At 40.9% G+C, this 18,840-nt stretch overlaps 1 protein-coding gene across 1 annotated transcript in view; it reads left to right on the top strand.

Annotated features, from left to right (window-relative positions):
• Positions 1–18,840, top strand: part of LOC122806106 (phosphatidylinositol 4,5-bisphosphate 3-kinase catalytic subunit alpha isoform-like) — a 943,896-nt gene that overhangs the window by 195,649 nt on the left and 729,407 nt on the right. The window contains exon 5 of the mRNA XM_044076344.1: positions 6,153–6,234. Coding sequence (XP_043932279.1) covers positions 6,153–6,234 — 82 coding nt within the window. The remainder of the gene's footprint in view (positions 1–6,152; positions 6,235–18,840) is intronic.

The raw sequence follows: 18,840 nt of genomic DNA on the forward strand, positions 1-18,840 counted from the left end.
ACTTCCATTGGCATAGCCTGTGAACATATGTCATTCTTGTGTGCTGATTCCTATCATAGCTATATATCTGTATATATCTACACACACACACACACACACACACACACACACACACACACACACACACACACACACACACACATACATATATGTGTGGATGTATGGGATGTATGGCCTTAATCTCGCTTGTCTTTTGCTATGATGGTTTAGTGGTTAACTACTGTGACTATAGGGTCCTGGGTTTGAGCCTTGCAGAGGCAGTTTATTTTGTTTCTGGGCAGAACATGGGCCGTTGGATCCAGAGTGATTAAGGCACTTTAAAGCAGTTGTAAGTGGGTTTACGCGACGGTAAGCACTGCTAACCTCCGGTTACAGTTTTACACTCAGTTACCCTCTACTTTGTTTACTCTGTGCGAGCAATGCTTACCCCCGTGCAAACGCACTTGGACACGCTTACTGCTGCTTATTTGTGCTTAGGCCTGCTTACTTGTGCTCTATTCATTATGACACTAACACTTCACATGTGCATTTAATGCAGTTCTCCAGTTCACATTTAATTGTTATTATGTAGGTTATACGGCAAAACGATGTAAAATTATGTTCATATACAGATTTCCCGTGGAAAATGATTTGTGCTGCAGTGGGACTCGAACCGGGAATGCCTGTTTGTTAGGTGGATGCTCTAACCACTCCACTATTGCTGTGCTGCTTCATTTGCATATATATTCCTTGTTATCCTCTTCAGCCTTTTCAGCTTCTTTAACCGTAGCTAGGCGATGGGCAAACCTGCGCACCTACGGTTAGCTGTACTCTGGGTTTTAAAGAAATTAATACAAGGGTTTCTTCGTTTTTATTCCAATGTACTGTTGCTGTTGAACACATGGGGACTGTTGGTGGAGATATACGGACACCTATGAGCGCTCATTTATTTACACTTTCCGCTGTTCTACTTTGCAGGGGCGTGTTTATTCTGAGAGCTCTGCTCTCAGACATGCCCCCTGCACTTGTCCACGATCAGTGTAGGATTTGGAGCATCGGCACCCCTTCATTATTATGCATGGCATGCTGCCATCCTCCTCTTAAACTGCTGCTTATGTGCAGGACTAGTTTAGTCCTGCATGGCAGGTTAGTGAATCTGGGGGTTAGTGTATTCTTCGGGTTTCATTGTTGATGCATTTTCCCTTTACACTTTTGTGTATTGCCCACTATCATTGTTGATAGTTGATGGTTCCCTCCCTCTCTCTTTCGTAGTTTTTTCCCATCCCTGTGCACACTTGTGTACTTCTATGACTATCATTGCTGATAGTCCCTTCCCCCTTTCTTTGCTTTAAATGTTTATAAAAATATATTAAAAATAATATTCTTTGTGCTATCACTTTCTTTTTCTTTGTAGTGTGATATTTTCAGTAGCTATTTTTCCTAGCCTCTCTACTCAATTTGAAATGGCTGAGAAGGGTAAGGGCCCCTCTGGTTTCAAAAAAATGCCAGAAGTGTCTACATAAAATTCCCTTGTCAGATTTTCATTCTTTGTGTTTATTGTCTTGGCCTCCACCACTTACAGGAAGACTGCAGCATTTGTCACACCTGTAGAAAAGCGTAATAAGCTTATTTTAAAAGGGCTACTTCATTCAGCTTTTGCTGAAACCTTGTCTTCTGTAGATAACAGATGTCTCATCTCCTTCATCCTCGTCTTCTCTGGAAAAAAGCAAGAAAAGAAGTCTCTCAGTTCTGACGTCCATGTCAGTTCCGAAAACTAAGAAATTGAAGACCTCTGTTCCGAAAGTTTCCACGGAACTGCAGACTTCTGCTGCTGACACTTTGGTGCTGATGTCCATTCCAAAACCAATTATCATTTCAAGCCCTTCGTCTTTGAAGGCCTCCATACAGGAAATTAATACTGAAATGAACCCCTCCTTTCTACTGAAGTTGATATCGGAGGCCAATATTAACCAAATGATTAATTTACCATTTTTCTTCCAAAATCATTCTAACAAAGGAGAATATACCCTACATTTACTAGATGTCCATAGACAATTACTTTTTTACCTTCACAGAACGAAAGACATAAGACAATCAAGTCAACTGTTTTGTTTCTTTTTCTAGTGCAAAGTTTGGTAAGGCAGTCAGCAAGATTACTTTAAGTGGATGAAAGACTGCATTTCATTCATTTATGATAAGAATAAATTAACCTTGCCTAAACCTGTCAAAGCAGACAGTACAAGGTCTATAGCCACTTCAGTGGTTCTCCATTCAAGAACTTCAATGTATGATATATGTACAGCATCTACTTGGTTTCTCCCCATACCTTTATTACTCATTACAAACTAGACTTTGTCTTTAGGGGAAGATAATCCTGTGGCTCGTTGGTGCTCAGCAATATCCTTCTGTGAGTCCACCCAAGATTTTAGGTAGCTGGGGACTCTGTCCCATTTGTCAAGGATAAAATGAAGATTGATAACATCAGATAAAGAAGTTATGTACTCACCATAATGTTCCATCTGTGTTGTCTGTCTTCATTTATCCTTGACCCCCCCCCCCTCCATTGCCCGACCTCACTGTTTTTTAGTGGAGCGGATGACATACACTTGAACTGTTATGTTATTCAGACACAGTAGACGAGGCTTCCATCGGGCTTGTTTTATATATATATATATATATATATATATATATATATATATATATATATATATGTATAATGTATACATTGTTTATTTGCTTCTAGATCTTCTGCAAACTCGATCTGAAGTAATTGAGATAAAGGGATTCTGGGTAGAGGTGAAGCTCGAGAGTTTTTGGCCGACACGACTTATAGTAATGGCCGAGTCGTTTCTGATAATGGAATCAAACCCATCTGTCAAGGATAAATGAAGATAGACAACACAGATGGAATGTTATGGTGAGTACATAACTTCTCTTTTTAGCCATTTGGTAGGGATTCTAAGACTTGTTCTAAGGTAGTATAGGGGAAACTGAATTTTCAGGGATAGTGGGAGCAACAATGTGGGTAGATGGAGTAAACTTAGCATTGCATTTGTGCACTAACATTTTGGCTATATCTTTGTGATTGAATTGTGGGAGTATTATGGATGATCATGATATGTTGTTGAGCATTATTCCTCAATTTTCTTACATAAATGAAGAACAATTTGTAGTTACCTTTAGTATCAGTAGTAACCTTAAGTTAGTACTCTTGCATTACATTTTCTGGCAGTGCTATTAGGTTTCTTACTTGTGGTCTTGAGGTTGGGAGACTGGGATTTCATATAGTTTTTCTTTATTTTCTTTCTTTTGTTATACAGTTGATTAATAATAGAAATTCCATCCAAAAGATTTTTTTCTTGAATTTACCATTTTATTTAGGGTGAAAATGTACAGTTTCATTGCTTAAGAAACAGAGGAGTTTCATCCAGAAGAGTTATAGGATGTATTTCTAATGCTTTCCACTTTGATCACTGTGAGGGAATACCTCAGGAGTTTGGGTCACATGTCATCTGTGATTCTCATCATACCAGTGGCAAGACTTCACATGAGAAAGGTACAATGGTATAGGAGGTCTGTTTGGCTCCAGCACCCTTTCTCTTTTCAAGTACCAGTGCTGGGGGTTTGTCAGAAGATAATTCACTTGGTGAATACAGAAAATATCCCTAAATCTCTGTCTCCCTGTTCTCCCTTCCTATTTCAAAGCAGTCAGTCACTACAGACACCACAAACTTTGCTTTGGGAGTAGTTTCAGGAGGGATAAAAGAGCAAGGTGTGTGGGACCTCAAGGACAGATTGTAAGCACATAAATATAAAAGAAATGCTTTCCTTGATCAAGGCACTTAACTCTCTGAATCATCTTTGATCCACAGGACCTCTTCAAGTTGTTAGAAACAATTTCACAGTCGTGATGTACATCAACAAACCAGAGGAACCAGGTTGTACCCCCTTTGCAGACTAGCCATGTTAACTTGAGATATAGCTTCACAACACAGTCTCACTGTGCAGGCATCTTACATTCCATCAGGGCAAACCAGTGGGGCAGACAAGTTGAACAGGACCAGGGCATACCTTCATGAATGGAAACTACATCAAGGGGTCTTCCAAGACCTGATCCATCTGCGGGGAGTTCCCCATATAGATCTGTTTGCCTCCTTACTGAACAATCAGCTGGCAAGAGTCTGTTCCAGGACTCCATGCAAGAAGGCCTGGAAGACAGAAGCTTTTTCTTTTCCTTGGACAGGAAAATTCCTGTAGCTTTTTCACCTTTTCTACTGATGTATAGGGTATTTATGAAGATTTAGAAGGAATTCCCCCAAGATCACTGTGGCGACTCCCTTCTGGCCTGCGCAACAGTGGTTCTCCCTTTTTTTGAAAATAGCAGTTGCAGCTAACTTCCTCATAGAGTGGAGCTACTCACACAAAATCAGGGTGTTTATCAGCTTGTTTTTTGGTGGGGGTGGGTTGAAAGATAAGTAATTTTGACTGCCTGGATGTTAGGATACTAATTTCCTTAAGGCATCTGTTTACTGAGGACATGTAGCATGTATTAATGGGGGTAAGAAAGCTTGCTGCTGGAAAATCATGCATTAGTAAATAGAGAAGGTTTTCTGGTTGGTGCCGACAACATAAACAATACCCATTCAGGGCTAATTGTTCTCTGGTTTTGCAATATTTGTGTGAGTAACTATCCCATAGCCTTTCATACTCCCCCATCAAGGTTCATTTATCAGCCATGTTTGAATTTCTGCCCATGGATCCTCCTCTTTTAACATATTCTCATGTCAGAATGTTTCTGGAATGGTTTAGCGTAAAACCTCCAAGAAAACAGGTGGCCCTCCATGGGATCTTAATTTTGTGTTAGAGAAGCTAACATTTGCTCCATTTGAACCTGCTAACCTGGCTGATTTGAGGTTCTTAATATGGAAAACAGTTTTGCTGTTTTCTTTGACCTTTGCAAGAAGGGTATCTGAGTTGCAAGCTCTTATGGTGAATCAATCTGATCTAATTTTTCACAGAGATAGGGTTTCTTTGAGAACTAATCCTCCTTTTATGCATAAAGTGGTGCCTGAGTTTACTTCAAGCCAAACTATCCATCTCTCCATTTTCTTTTCTGAACCTAAAACTGAGGGGAAAAGGACACTCCTTACCTTGGATATCTACAGTCAGCTCAGATACTATCTTGATAAAACTAAATCTTTCAGATTTTCAGATCAGTTGTTCATTTCTTGTGAAGGTAAGAAGGCACGGCGACCAGTGTCAAAAAGACCTTTTCCATGTGGTTGTCTAAGGCTATTACCTTTTGTTATACTCACCACAGCAAAACTATTCCATGCGGGGTCCAGGCTCACTAGAGCATTGGCTTCATCTATGGCTTTTTGGAAAGGGTTAGATTCTAGAAGTATTCCTGAAGCAGCAAATTGGTCCCCTGTGCATACATTTACAAAATAGTATAAGCTTGATTCCTTCTTAAGGTCCAGATCAGGCTTTGTTCAGACCACTCGCTTGGGCCTCCTGGATTCTTCTCCTTCTTCCTCTCAAATGTAGTAACTTAAGGTAATTTATCCATATAGCTAAGGCTACTGTAGCAGTGATAAATCTGAAGAACATAGTGCAGTTTTGTAAGTAAACTTACCATAGCAGTAGCTTTTCAAATGCTCATTGCTGCAGTAGCTGCTCCCTTCCTCCCTGCCATCCCCTTGTTTTTTTTGGTGTGTTGTTTATGCCAGGGTGTGGAAATTTATTTATTTATTTTTGTTGTTGTTCCCAGCATTATCCATGCAGGGCTCAGCCTCCCCTGTCTCTGTTGGCATGAAAGCTCTGAAGGGCTTAGTGATCAAATTTTTCTTTATAGTCAGCTCAGCTCAAGCTGACTGGCAGTTTGGGTATGTGGAAGGAGAAGCATTGGAAGACTGGCAGCTGTTATATCCTTGACTGGATGTAACCCATGTAGCTAAAAATATTGCAGCAGTGATCATTCGAACATCTACTGTTACGGTAAGTTTGCTTACACAAGTGTACTATCTAATTCATTATAAAACAGTAATCCCTGTTGGGCTCTATTCCTGATCCCTTCCCTAAATCTGGTATCCAGCATTGTGGTAGAGAAGAAAATGAATACAAGACCTTCATGTTCCTTACTTTTTTTTCTTCATACTTTTGTTTGTTTTTAGGCATTATTGTGTGAATATTCCTGAGACCCTGCCTAAGCTGCTACTATCAGTGAAGTGGAATTCCCGGGATGAAGTTGCACAGGTAAGGCTAGTGACAAGGTGAAGCAGTGTTTACACTTATTTGTACTTCGGCCTTACAGGCATCCTTTCAGGGTAATTTCAGCACCTGTAAAAGGAGCTTGTATGCCTTTTTTAAAAAATGGTTCTCTTCAGTATTCAGTCTTGAATGTATCAGATCTCATTTAATTTTGTTTGATTTTTTTAAATAAATTTCCACAAACGTATCAAAGCTAGAAAAGCTTGTAGCCCATAGAGACATAATTTTTCCAAGGTTATACAAACATTTGTGTAGCAGTTAGTGGAAAGTATTAAGGATGTGAGCTGTTGACTGACTGGCTCCTCTAGGTCTAGAGTTTCATTTCCCCAATATTTCATTTGCATACTTTGTGACTCTTAGCCAAGTTTCTTAACCAGACAGTGCTCACAGCTCCGCTTGAAAAAGGTCTTTGTACATCCCTGCTCTACTTCTATTAAGAAATAAGTAAGAAATAAAAATAAAACAACTGTATGTCCTTCTTGAGAATGAAATAATGTTATTGCTGTATTGTGTACCAAAATCAATACAAGAGCAGGATTTACTATTTATTTTTTAAACTGCACTGATACTGTTAATTTTTATGCAATTTTAGTTACTTGACAGAGAAGTTGTATAGCTCTCTTTGAAGAAGTCTTGCAGTAGTTAAACTAATATGCTTGAGTCAGTGTTCTGCTTTTATTTCTCCTCAGCAGTTGAATAGCCTTCTGGTGTGAGATGGCTGTCTGTGAGAGAAGTACACCCCAACTATTTGCTGGTACATGCCACTGTATAATGCTGACGTTACCTCACCCCATCTTTATTTCTTCTCAGTGGTTTGAAAAGATGAATTGCTCATCAGCGTTTTTCCCTTTGCAACTTGTTCTTTAGCCGCATGCATAGTTTCCTGTCAAGGATCATCTTTTACTTGTGATTTACTTTGGAGGAGTGGAAGGATATATATATATTTTTTCCAGACACCTTTACTGAATTATCACTTGTGACATATACATTTATGTAAAAGTAATTAAACTATATTAACATAACAAACATTGTACTTCACTTATAAGAATATTAGTAATTTTAAACACTGACCATGCTCACCAAGGATAGCGAATAAAACAAAAGCCTGTTGTACCTAATAAATAAATAAAAATAAAGCTCATCAAATCCTAATGTATCAACTAGACAGTAACTGATGAAACTGCAGCATGTGCCAGTCTAAAATAATTGTTTAAGCATTGTTGAACATAAACCCCTCTTTGTTTACGTAGATGTTTCTTAAATTGGAAACATGAAACTTGCATGCATTTGCACAGTTATACCGTCATGAGAGAGTGTGTGATTACCATCCCATACATAATTCTCAGTATGTTACCTCCAAAATCAGGGACACTCTTCTTTTTTTTTAAAATACTGATGTTATCAAATCTAAGTTGACAGAACAAGAGAATGTGAATTAAAATGCATTTCCTGAAGTAACTAAAATGTAATGCTGATTGTCTCCATAATAATAAAATAGGACCATGGATAGGTAAGGCGAAACAGTTTACATGTCAGCCACCCTGCTCTTTAGAGCCATCAGGTGTCAAAAACACATGACTAGATACTTAAATTTTTCATTTTGGATAACATGGCAAAGTGGTTTCAGTTCTGCCTCTTGATATGATAAGCCATTGTATTATATATGGCCTTGATACAGCTGATTCTGCTTCTACAGCAGCTGACACTAGTTCAGTTCTTGTATAGGATTGGCTGGGGAGTCTCTTCCAGATGATGTAAAAGCCAAACTGAAGGACACTCCTTTGGGCAAAGATAACCTTTTTGGCAATTTCTCTGTAGAGATTTTGTAGAAATTAAAGTAAAGGAGTTAGACTATACTAGAGGTTAAAACAGTTCTCTTTTCCTGAGTTTGAAGAACTATCCCACCAAATCTGGACCATTTTGTTTTTGTAAGCCTCAAAAGTCTTCACAACAAAAAGGTAAGAAGTTTTTTTTTTTTTAAAGAAATGGCAAGACTAACCAACATTTGACTTTGAAGAACCCTTTTCTAACAGAAATACCAACTTCTGAATATTTTGTACAACCAACCATCTTCCTCCACTTCAGCCATCCCCCTTCTACAATTGCAGGGAAACCTTTTTTTCCCCTTCCTTTTGGAAACTCATCACCTCAGGCTCTTGGGTTTTGGATGTGATAGAAAATTTATGTATGGTTCAGTGGGACCACTCTTCCCATTCCTTCAGGGATCCCAAAGATCAGCAACATCTCTTTTGGCTAGTCATTTCAGATCTGTTTCTTCATGGAATCACATATCCTATTCGACTCATACTGAGAGGGAAAGGATTCTATTTCAGTCTTTTCGTGGGTTCCCATTAAAGATGGAGCTTTGAGACCAGTATTAGATTTATTTAAACTAAACATCTTCCTAGCAGTTCCAAAGTTCAAGATATAAACCTTCCAAAATCTCTCTCCCCCTCAAATCATTTCTAGCTTCTTCAGATCTAAAGGATGCCTATCTGCATATCTGTATTCACACAAAACACAGAGAGCATTTTTAAGCTTCTGTGCATTGAGAAATCACTTTCAGTTTATTACATTGTAGTTTGTCTAATCCACGGCACCAAGGGTTTTTGCAAAATGCTTATGTTCATAGGTGTATACTAGGCCAACAGCCCTGGAGCCTTTTCAAGTCTAGTCCATAGAAGTGCCCTACAGCATGTTCTGTTGATTGTGGTAATGAGGTTGAGGATCCTGGAGGATGTGGTGCGGAGGGATTGGAATTTCGTTAGGTGTAACATTTCTAACAGGGCTGGGTCAAACATGGCTTTGTAAGTCAAGCAGAGATCGCCTCTTAGTAAATGATATGAGAGAGAAAAGCTGGAGTTTTTTGAGTCTGCCCATGTAGGGCATGTGTTTAAGGCCTAGGATCTTCTTCATGAGGTACTTTTGTGGTCTTTTGTGGTGTTTAGTGAGGTACATGCCAAATGGGGCATTATACTCGATGATTGGTCTAATGAGGGAAGAGTAGAGAGATGATGATCTCTTTCTTCCTGGATGCAAAACCGTTGGTAATGAGATGTGTCACATAAAAGGACTTTCTGACCACAGTGGCAATGTGGTGTTCGAAGGAGAGGTTGCTGTCAACCTGTGTCCACAGATCTCTCATAACGCCTTCAGTGTTCAGTGGGCTATCATCAGTGTGGTAATTAGTGGGAACTGAGTTTTTCCCAAGGGGAATGATGAAGCATTTTTTGGCATTAAGCTTAAAGGCCATGGTTTCAACACCAATCGTTGGTCTCAGTGATGCCTTTCTGTAGAATGTCTACATCACTTGGAGAGTTAATAATGGCTCCCAGCTTGCAATTGTCGGCGAACTTGGTCAGCCAGAGTCCCTCCGTGTTGGCCTGGACTTCTGTGAAGTAGATGCCAAACAGGAGAGGACCCAGGACTGATCCCTGTGGGACTCTACTCATGACTGGTTGGCAGTCTGACTTGGAGTCTGCTATTTTCACACTGTGGGTTCTGCTGTGAGCCAGTTTGCAACCCATCTAGTGAAATTAGGTTCATAGGTTCGTACTAGGCTATCTGCCCAAGGGCATTTATAAGCCTATCCCATAGTTATTTGGCTTTCGCCACCCCTTTAGTTTGAATAAAACTATGCCTATTATTTTGCTGTGCCTCTGTCAAGCAGTGACACTGAAGTAATCCCTGGGGTATATCTGCGATCCCCCATCCATTGGTCAAGATTCCTTTTGAACAAGGCCAGCATGGTGCTCTGCCTCACATGTACCGGGATTTTGTTCCACAGCATAGGGAGTCTCTGGGTGATGAATCTGTCCCTCCAGCACGTTCTATTAATAACCGTGTCAAGGTTTAAGTCTCCCGCCCTTGTGGTTCTGAGGGATCTAGATTTTTTGAGGTGAAGCATATTCATCAAATCAGGGTTTGACATGGCCTTATATGTCAGGCACAGGTCACCTCTGAGCAAGTGGTATGAGACTGAATAGAGCTGGAGTTCTTTCAGTCGGGCAGCATAAGACATATTTTTGAGACCCTTTATCCTTTTGGTGAGGAACTTTTGGGGCCTTTCCAGTTGCTGCAGGTGTCGGGTCAGATACATTCGAATGGGGCATTGTACTCAATCATAGGTCTAATGAGTGATGAGTACAGGGGACGATGACCTCCCTTGATCTAGATGTGAATCCCTTCATGATCAGGTGGGCAATGTAGAAGGTTTTCCTAACTACTTTAGCAACATGAGTGTCAAGCGAAGGCTACTGTCAACCTGGGTCCCCAGATCCCTGATGACTTCTTCTGTGCTCAGTGGATTGCCACCTATATGGTAGCTAGGGGTAACCTTGTTTTCCGAAGGGTATGACTACGCATTTCTTGGCATTTACCTTTAGGCCATGGCTCTGGCACCAGTTATCCGTTTCTGTGAGGCCCTTCTGAAGGATATCTGTGTCAGATGTGTTTTCAACTATGGCCCAGTTTGCAGTCATCTGCAAACTTTGTCAGCCATAACCCTCCTGTGTTTGCTTGTACTTCAGAAAAGTAGATGCCGAACAAGAGTGGACCCAGGACTGATCCTGTGGGACACCACTTGTGACAGGCTTTGAGTCTGACATGGCTCCAGCAACTCTGACCCTGTGGGTTCTGTCACTTAGCCAGTTTGCAACCCATCTTGTGATGTATGGGTTTACATTCAAGCTGATGAGTTTTTCGATGATACCTGAGTGGGGTATTGTATCGAAGGCCTTTGCCAGGTCAAGGTAGGCTGTATGGACTGCCTTTCCCTCATCAATGGCCTTGGTGACTGTCTCGAAAAAGTCAACCAAGTTTAAAAGGCATGATCTGCCTTTGACAAAACCAAACTGGGTTGGATCCAAAGTCTGCAAGTTCCCTATGTCTTTATTTATGAGTTCCATTATGATCCTCTCCATGGCTTTGCAGATAAGGCTTGTCAAGCTAATGGGACGGTAATTTCCAGGGTCGGTGGAGGCACCGCCCTTGTGAAGTGGGACCACAGTCGCCATGCGCCACTCCTTGGGTACGTATCCTGAGTTGATGCCTAGTTTGGTGAGTCTTTCAATAATTCCAGAATGGGGAGTGGTATCAAATGCCTTGGCCAGATCGAGGTAGGCTGTATGAACTGCCTTGCCGTCATCCACAGCTCTGGTGATGGACTCAAAGAAGTCAACCAGGTTGAGCAAGCATGATCTACCCTTCACAAAACCAAATTGCGTGAGATCCAGAGTTTGGTGATTCCCTATATCCTTGTTAATTAGGTCCATGATGATGCGCTTCATAGCCTTACATATCAGACTCATCAGGCTAATGGGGCCATAACTCACAGGGTCTGTAGTCGCTTCACCTTTATGGAGAGGGATGACTGTAGCAGTGTGCCATTCTGTAGGGACAAAGCCTGAGGTGAGGCTGTGATTGAACAGGGCACACAGGTGTGGTGCCAGTTCACTTTGTAGTTCATGTAGAACACAGCCAGGGATATTGTCGGGTCCCATGGAAGCTGTATTCTTAGCCATGGACAATGCAGCTTTAACCTGTGCTGCAGTAATGCTGGGTGCCTGGCATTCCTCTGGTATTATGATTGGTCTTTTAGGGAGGGAGAGAGGGGTAAATTTGACACTGAATCTGTCGGCCAGTATGTTGGCAATATCTGTTGGCTCAGTATAGGAGGTACCATTGTGCAGTAACTCAGAGCAAATCTGGGTATTGCTGTGGAGATTCTTGATATAACTATAGGAGGCTTTGTGTTGTGGTTGTTTTTAGTGTCTTCCGCAATTCTGCCTTCATAGCAGGCTTTAGAAGTTTTGATGAGGGATCTCAACTTTTTGTTGAGGCTAGTAAGGGAGTTTTTCCAGTTTTGGGACTTCACCTTTTTCCTGCAGCAGTTTCTTCCTTCTGTTGTAGAGTTTATTAATGGCAGGGGACCACCAGATTGGCTTCCTTTTTTTGGAGGAGAGCATCTTGGTTCTGTTGGATATGGCTAGTTCCATGCATTTATGCATGTATTCATACAGTGCATTGGTGTATGATTCGGCGGTCATGCACCTATTTTCCATTTGCATGGGTGCCGTGAAGTTAGCCAACTCTGTTTTTAGGAGCCCAAAATCAGCTTTGGAGACGTTTTTCATGGTGGTTACCTTTGCTGGTGGTGTGGGTAAGATGTGGATTTCCACATTAGTTTGTGGTCAGATCTAACCAGGGAGGAATTGACTATTGATGTTGAACAGTAGTTGCCCATGTTAGTAATAACCAGGTCAAGGATGTTGCTTCCTCTAGTGGGGGTAAGAATGAGCTGGACCAGCACATTGCAATTAAGGAATTCCAGGAAGCGTTGGACAGGTGCATTGGTGCATGAGAAGTTTTCCCAGTTGATGGAGGGGTATTTGAAGTCACCCAGTATAAGAGTGTTGGGTTGGACCCTAATAATTTCCAAGGTACTTATGAACATAGAATGAGAGTCTTGAGATATGGTTGGGGACCTATAGCAGGCTACGACCTGAATCTCCATCTTACCCACTGTTAGTTGTACCTGAAGTATCTCCGATGCGTTATGCTGGGCTACTAGTTTGGAGATGTGCATATCCTTTATAAATATGGAGAAGCCACCACCTTTGGAGCTTCGGTCCAGTTTTTGGGGCCGAAAGGTGTGGAATGAGTTATAGCCTGGTAGTGCAAAGGTGCTTTTTGCTACTTTAAACCAGGTCTCCATTACAGCATGAATGTCGATGTTCTCCATTTTGAGGAGTGCTTTGAGTGAGTGCATCTTGAGATTTAGACTTCTAGTGTTGAGCAGCATGACCCTCAGATTGCATTTATTTATAGCTGTTATGGTGGTAATTTGGTCTTTGGGACACCACCTAAAAAAGGTACAATAGGGGGTGGTAAGAACCTTAGCCAGTATCTGGAAACCTAGGGGTGACATATGCAGGCTATCTCTGACAAAGCATCAAGGTCAGTCAGTCATGTTGCTCCAAGCAGACAGATACTTGATCCCATTGGAATGACACCAGAAACTTAGCCAGTTGTTGAAGTCGGTCATTTTCTGCTTGTACTGCAGTATCATTCTTGGCAACGGTAGAATGCTGCTCAGGGCTAGGGTCATACTTGCCTAGGCCACAGAATCCGATAGCTCCTCCATGTCTCTTTTCATGTAGTTCTGGGAGGTACATCTCAGGTCATCCACACCCACATGGACAATGACAGAGTCATACTTGTACTTGTGGAGTGACCTGAGTGCGTGTGTTACGTGTTGGATCCTGGCACCCGACAGACAGCCGACTGTTACCTTCTCCTTATTCAGCCTAGTAAGTGGGACATCAGTGTGCCTCACTATTGAGTGACCTATGATTAGTGTATTAGGAAAGCTGTTTTGCCTTAGGGGCTTAGGTTAAGGGGCACACTGGGTAGGTGAGCTATGTGTCTTTTGATTTGTGCTGTGTTGTGGTGGTCGAGTGCATTTCTGATTTGGAGGTTTCTGCTGTTTGGGTAGATTTCTATTGATAGCCTCTGCAAAGGTGGGTGTGGGGTTTGTGTTTTTATGTGAAAGCTGTGATGGTGGGTGTTCTGGAGGACTATGTGTTCCATGTGTTGTGGTGCAGGTGTTGACCTTCTCTTGACCAGCTGTTCCAGTTTTGACTGGAGAGTGCATGTCTTTCAGTTTGGATATATAAGTGCATCTCTCACAAGTCTGAATGTTGGGAGGTAAGAGGAGAAGGCTGTCTGTGTACATGAGGCAGTTACTACACTGTCTCAGAATGCCCAAGTTCACCAGGTTAATAGGAGAAAGCACAGGGAACTGACCTTTAGACATGCCAGGGGGGATGGTCATTATTAAGTACTGGAGCTGTTTCCTTATAGGACATTTAGTGCTGTTAGCACTTGTGTGCTACAGTAATTGCTACAAGAAACCAGATGAAGTTCTAGGTGAATAATCTAGTTAAATGCAAGAGAGAAGAGAACTAGCAAGATCTAAGAGAAAAATTGAAGAGCAGACTTTCTGGCACCAATAATAGTGTACCCTAGCTTAGTGGCACTACACTGCATGCAAACCCATGCAAACAAGGGCTTTTAAAGCAGAAAGTTGAAAGGGAGCTAGAAACCACTCCTCTTGTGGTAGTGCTACCTAGTGCTTACCATTCCCACTGATGAGCTGAGAGGCTTCCTTCTAACACAGAAAGGTCTGGGGAACTCAGAAACTACAATACAGTCAAGAATACAGCAAATCTGTATCTAGATTACTATAGTAACAGGAAAGTCAGTAAAACAAGCTAGAACTTTGTTTTTAAATGTAACAGTAGCAAATGAGCAAACTGATTTAAACAAATTAACCAGTAAAAAAGCTCAAAACTGAGCCCTGTTCCAGCAGTCTTCAATCAGACAAGCTCCAGCTGCACACTCCTAGGGCTAGGGTGCAGGGGAACTTTCTCCAAAAAAGATGGCCTGAATTAGAGCTGAAGTTATACAAACAAAGCTAGATTTAGCAGGTCTGGCAGTCTATGCTACAGCAAACAAGGTGCACCAATTTCGGGTTCCAGACATCCATAAAGACCCTACATTTTGCACCCAACCTATATTTCTGTTTAAGAAGTCTACACTGGATCCTTACCCATTCTTTTCAGTTTCTGGAATGTTCTCTGGGCACCTCCATCATGACATTTCTTCCTGTAGACAAGGATTTATCTTTGAAAACTTCCTTCCTCTTCCTAACAAATCTTTAACAGATGTCTGCAGGAGAGATCTTGATTATTGCATCAGCCTTTCTAATGATACCACATGCAATACTTCACAAGCAGAAAATTCAGTGGGACCTGAAATTGGTTTGGTCCCAACACTGTCATCCTCTATACTCTTTCTTTGTGAAATTAAAGAGAAGAATTGGAAAGATTTCTTGGTGGATTAACCAGGTAACAATCAATCCCAGAGTTTCTTTCCTCATCCCAACCCCTCAGCAGATGGTAGCAACAGATATCTCAAATTTTGTAAATGGGAAAAGGGGGACTTGTTCAAAAGGTGCCAAAGTCCAGTGAGTTTGGTCCAGCCAAGACAGAAAGAAACATACAAACATCAAGGAAGTGATGGGTGTACTTTGTTGTTCAAACTCTGCATCAGTTGTGGTATTAAGGACATCTTCAAGGAGTGACAATGTGACTATTATGTGACTTAACAACAAACAGAGGGGACAAAGTCCTATCCCCAGTAGCAGCATGGGAGCTGGTAATTCAACACAACCCCTTCCTCCAGACTGTTTGCCAGTGTGTTTTTTTTTTCCCTTAGGGAATGTAGTGTATTTGAGCAGATCCAAGATAGAGCCTCACAAATGGATGTTGAACCCAGAGATCTTCCTTCAGATTGCCCAGCAGTGGGGTACCCCTTAGGTAGACCTTTTTGCCTCCATTCTGAGTGAACAACTCAAGCTTTTTGCACCACAGACCCTTACAAAGGAAAACGTGGTGAATGGATGACTTTTCATTTCCATGGAAAAGGAAATTCCATTATGCTTTCCCTCCATTTCATCTCATTCTGATGGTGCTTCTGAAGATTCAGATAATGCTGATAACTCCCTTTGGCCCAGACAACATTGGTACTCCCTTTGGCCCAGACAACATTGGTTCTCCCTTTTTTTTTTATCTAGCCAAGCGCAATAACCACAGTTACCTGACAGGATGGAAAAAGGGCTTTCTCATTCATCCAGTCAAAACCTTGAATCAGGCACCTTTACTCTCTAGATGTGCTCCATGAATGAAAGGAAGCAAGGAAAGTTGCTACTAGAAAATCTTCTACATGGAAGAGTTTTTGGTGCCACAACAGAGGTCAGGACCCATCTCATGTGGTGGTCCCTATGATTGATCCTCATCCCTTTTTCATGCTAGTAGTTCAAACAGACAGTTTAAGGCATCCTTACACATCTGTCCCCCTAGGAGACCAACCCCTCCTTGGGACTGAATTAATTTTATTTTTCTTAGAACATATCTTCTTTTGAACCTGCTGCTTCCTTGAAATTTGGAAAACAGTGTTGTTACTTGCCTTACCCTCAGTCAAAGAGTTTGAGTTACAAGCTCTCATGTGCTCTTCTCCTTTTTTAGTCTTCCAGTAATCCAAACAAAAAGGAAATGAGGGCAAAAAAACTGTCACAAATAAACTCTCACAAATTCGCTCAGAAACTCCAATAGAGGGCCCGCACCACAAACGAATAAAGAAATATATTAAAAGTTGATTTATTGTTTTGTTCAATATTGTACGCTTACATAATTTTTATTTATTTTATTTTACATTTGTTGACCGGGCTAGTCCAACTGGATATATTTCCATTTTCAGCAGAGGCCCGGGGAGAAAAGCTCCACATTTAAAAAAGGACATACATTTTAAGCACAAAAAATAAATCATAATACATATTATTACCTATTTCTAAAAACAAGAATAGTAAGAGTAAGAGCAGGGCAAGAGAAATGACAGAAAGTTGTCAAAAGAAAGAAGAGGAAGTTGACAATCTAGGGAAAAAGTAACATCCAGATGAATAAACTAACATGTTTTAATACCAGGAAGAGAGCTCAAAGATCAAGGAGAGAAGGAGAGAGCAAGCATAAAGGGAAATACTAGTGTGGAAGAGATTTCTAGCCATAAGGAGGATAGATGAAGAGGAGGACTTCACAGAGGTAGAGGTAGAAAGAAAAGAGAGGAAGCAGGATGGAAAGAAAGTAGGGAGAGAGAGATGGATTAGATGGAGCAAATTACTTTAGTCAGGATTAGAGCAGGGACACATCCAGTGGCTTTTAAGGTAAATTCTAAGTTTTTGTTTAAACAGAACAGTAGATGCAATGGAGTAAAGTTCAGTAGTAATTGATTCCAGTGTTTTCCAATAGTGTTAGAGAAAAGGGAATCACCTGCTAGGTTATTGGATTTGGTTAAGGTAACTAGCAGCTTACTTGATGGGAGGAGTTCAGATTAGAGTAGGGGGTTATGAGGTTAGAGAGTATAGGTGTGTTTTGAGGTTGGTAGAATGCTTTTTGGACAAATGTCAGTTGAGACTGTAGCAGCATGTTAGACAATTCAAGCCAGTTAAGTTGCTGTAGATTCAGACAGTGGTGAGTTCTGAAGGGTTGACCAGTAACAAATCTAGCTATATTATTTGGAACATAATTTTGAGAGATTATTTTTCTTAAGATAGATTGGTGAGGCATAGAGAAGTCGAGATAAGATGAGAGTGGGCAAGAGTAGCTTTGGCTTGGGAGGTTAAGAAAGTTTTAATTCTATAAAGAGAGCCAAGTTTCCTGTTTACAGATTTAATGGTATTGTTGATATGACAATCAAAGGTAAGGTTGTTGTCAATCGTGACACCTAGCAGTTTCAGGTGATATAATGGTTCCATTGTTAGATAGGATAGTAAAGTCTAATAGAGGGATCTGGTACTGGGCTTAAAGAGGAGGAGTTTTTTTTTGGCGTTTAGGAGTAGCAGTTTTTTGAGAACCAAGTTTCAACTTTAGAGAAAACAGCTTGAGTAATAGTTTGAAGTTCAGAGATGGATTTAGAATTAATGTGGAATCATGCATATTGTATACAGGGATAGCTGTTTGTAAGTCATTAATAAAGAGGGAGAAAAGAAGTGGTCCAAGAATGGAGCCTTGGGGACCAGTGAAATTGGGAGAAGGGATGAGAGTTTATTATCCCATAGAACAGCTTGTTTCCTGTTTGTAAGATAGGAACAATACCATTGGACAGTCTTAGATTCTAAGGAGAGAGATTCAAGAATCTTTAAGAGAATAGAGTGGTTGACCATATAAGGCTTTAGATAGGTCAATGAAGAAAGACAGGGTACAATTATTTCGGTCTTGTTAATAAGGTCAGTAAAGGTGAGGAAAGGCCTAAAGCCATGTTGACAGGGAGAGAATGTTATTTTTATTAGGTGGTCTATTAACTGATAATGAACACATTTTTCCATGATTTTTGCTAGAGGGAACAAGAGAGCAATGGGCCTATAATTAGAGTATTCACAGGAGTTACCTCCTTTGTGTAAGGTGATGATGAGAGATTTTTCAGATGTCAGGTATGGTTTCTTCATTTATGGTTCTGTTAATAAGAATAGATATGCTGATTTTGAAGGAATTCAGATGGGAGTTGGTCTGCTGAGGGTGCATGGTTTGAGTTTGTGAATACATTTTGTATAATGGCAGTGGAGATGGGTTAGTAGCCAAAGGCTGGTAGTTTGGGAGGTGCAGGATCGGGGATACTAGTGTTGTCACTTAGAGAGTGTGAGGGCCAAAGAGTTAATAGTATCAATAAAGAAAGAGTTGAAAGTGTTGGCAGTATCAAGGGTGGAATTCTTTTCAGATCCGGTAGGGGAAGGAGTGGTAGTCTGTCCAGGGTGTAGAAGCCTGTTAAGGGTTGACCAGAATTTTTGAGGGTTGTTGTGGTTAGCTTGTTGGAGATTACTATAATAACTTCTTTTATCAGAGAAAATGGCGTTTGCTAGATTTGCTGCTTTGTTTCCTTTAGATAGCCAGGGGCAGGTTTAGATTTAATTCGGATGGGCGTGATGGGGCATGATTATCAAGAATAGTTAGGAAGGTGGTGTTGAAGAAAAGCACAGCT

This window comes from Protopterus annectens, chromosome 7.part0, assembly GCF_019279795.1.
Source record: "Protopterus annectens isolate FY-2018-M chromosome 7.part0, PAN1.0, whole genome shotgun sequence".
Lineage (NCBI taxonomy): Eukaryota > Metazoa > Chordata > Ceratodontiformes > Protopteridae > Protopterus > Protopterus annectens.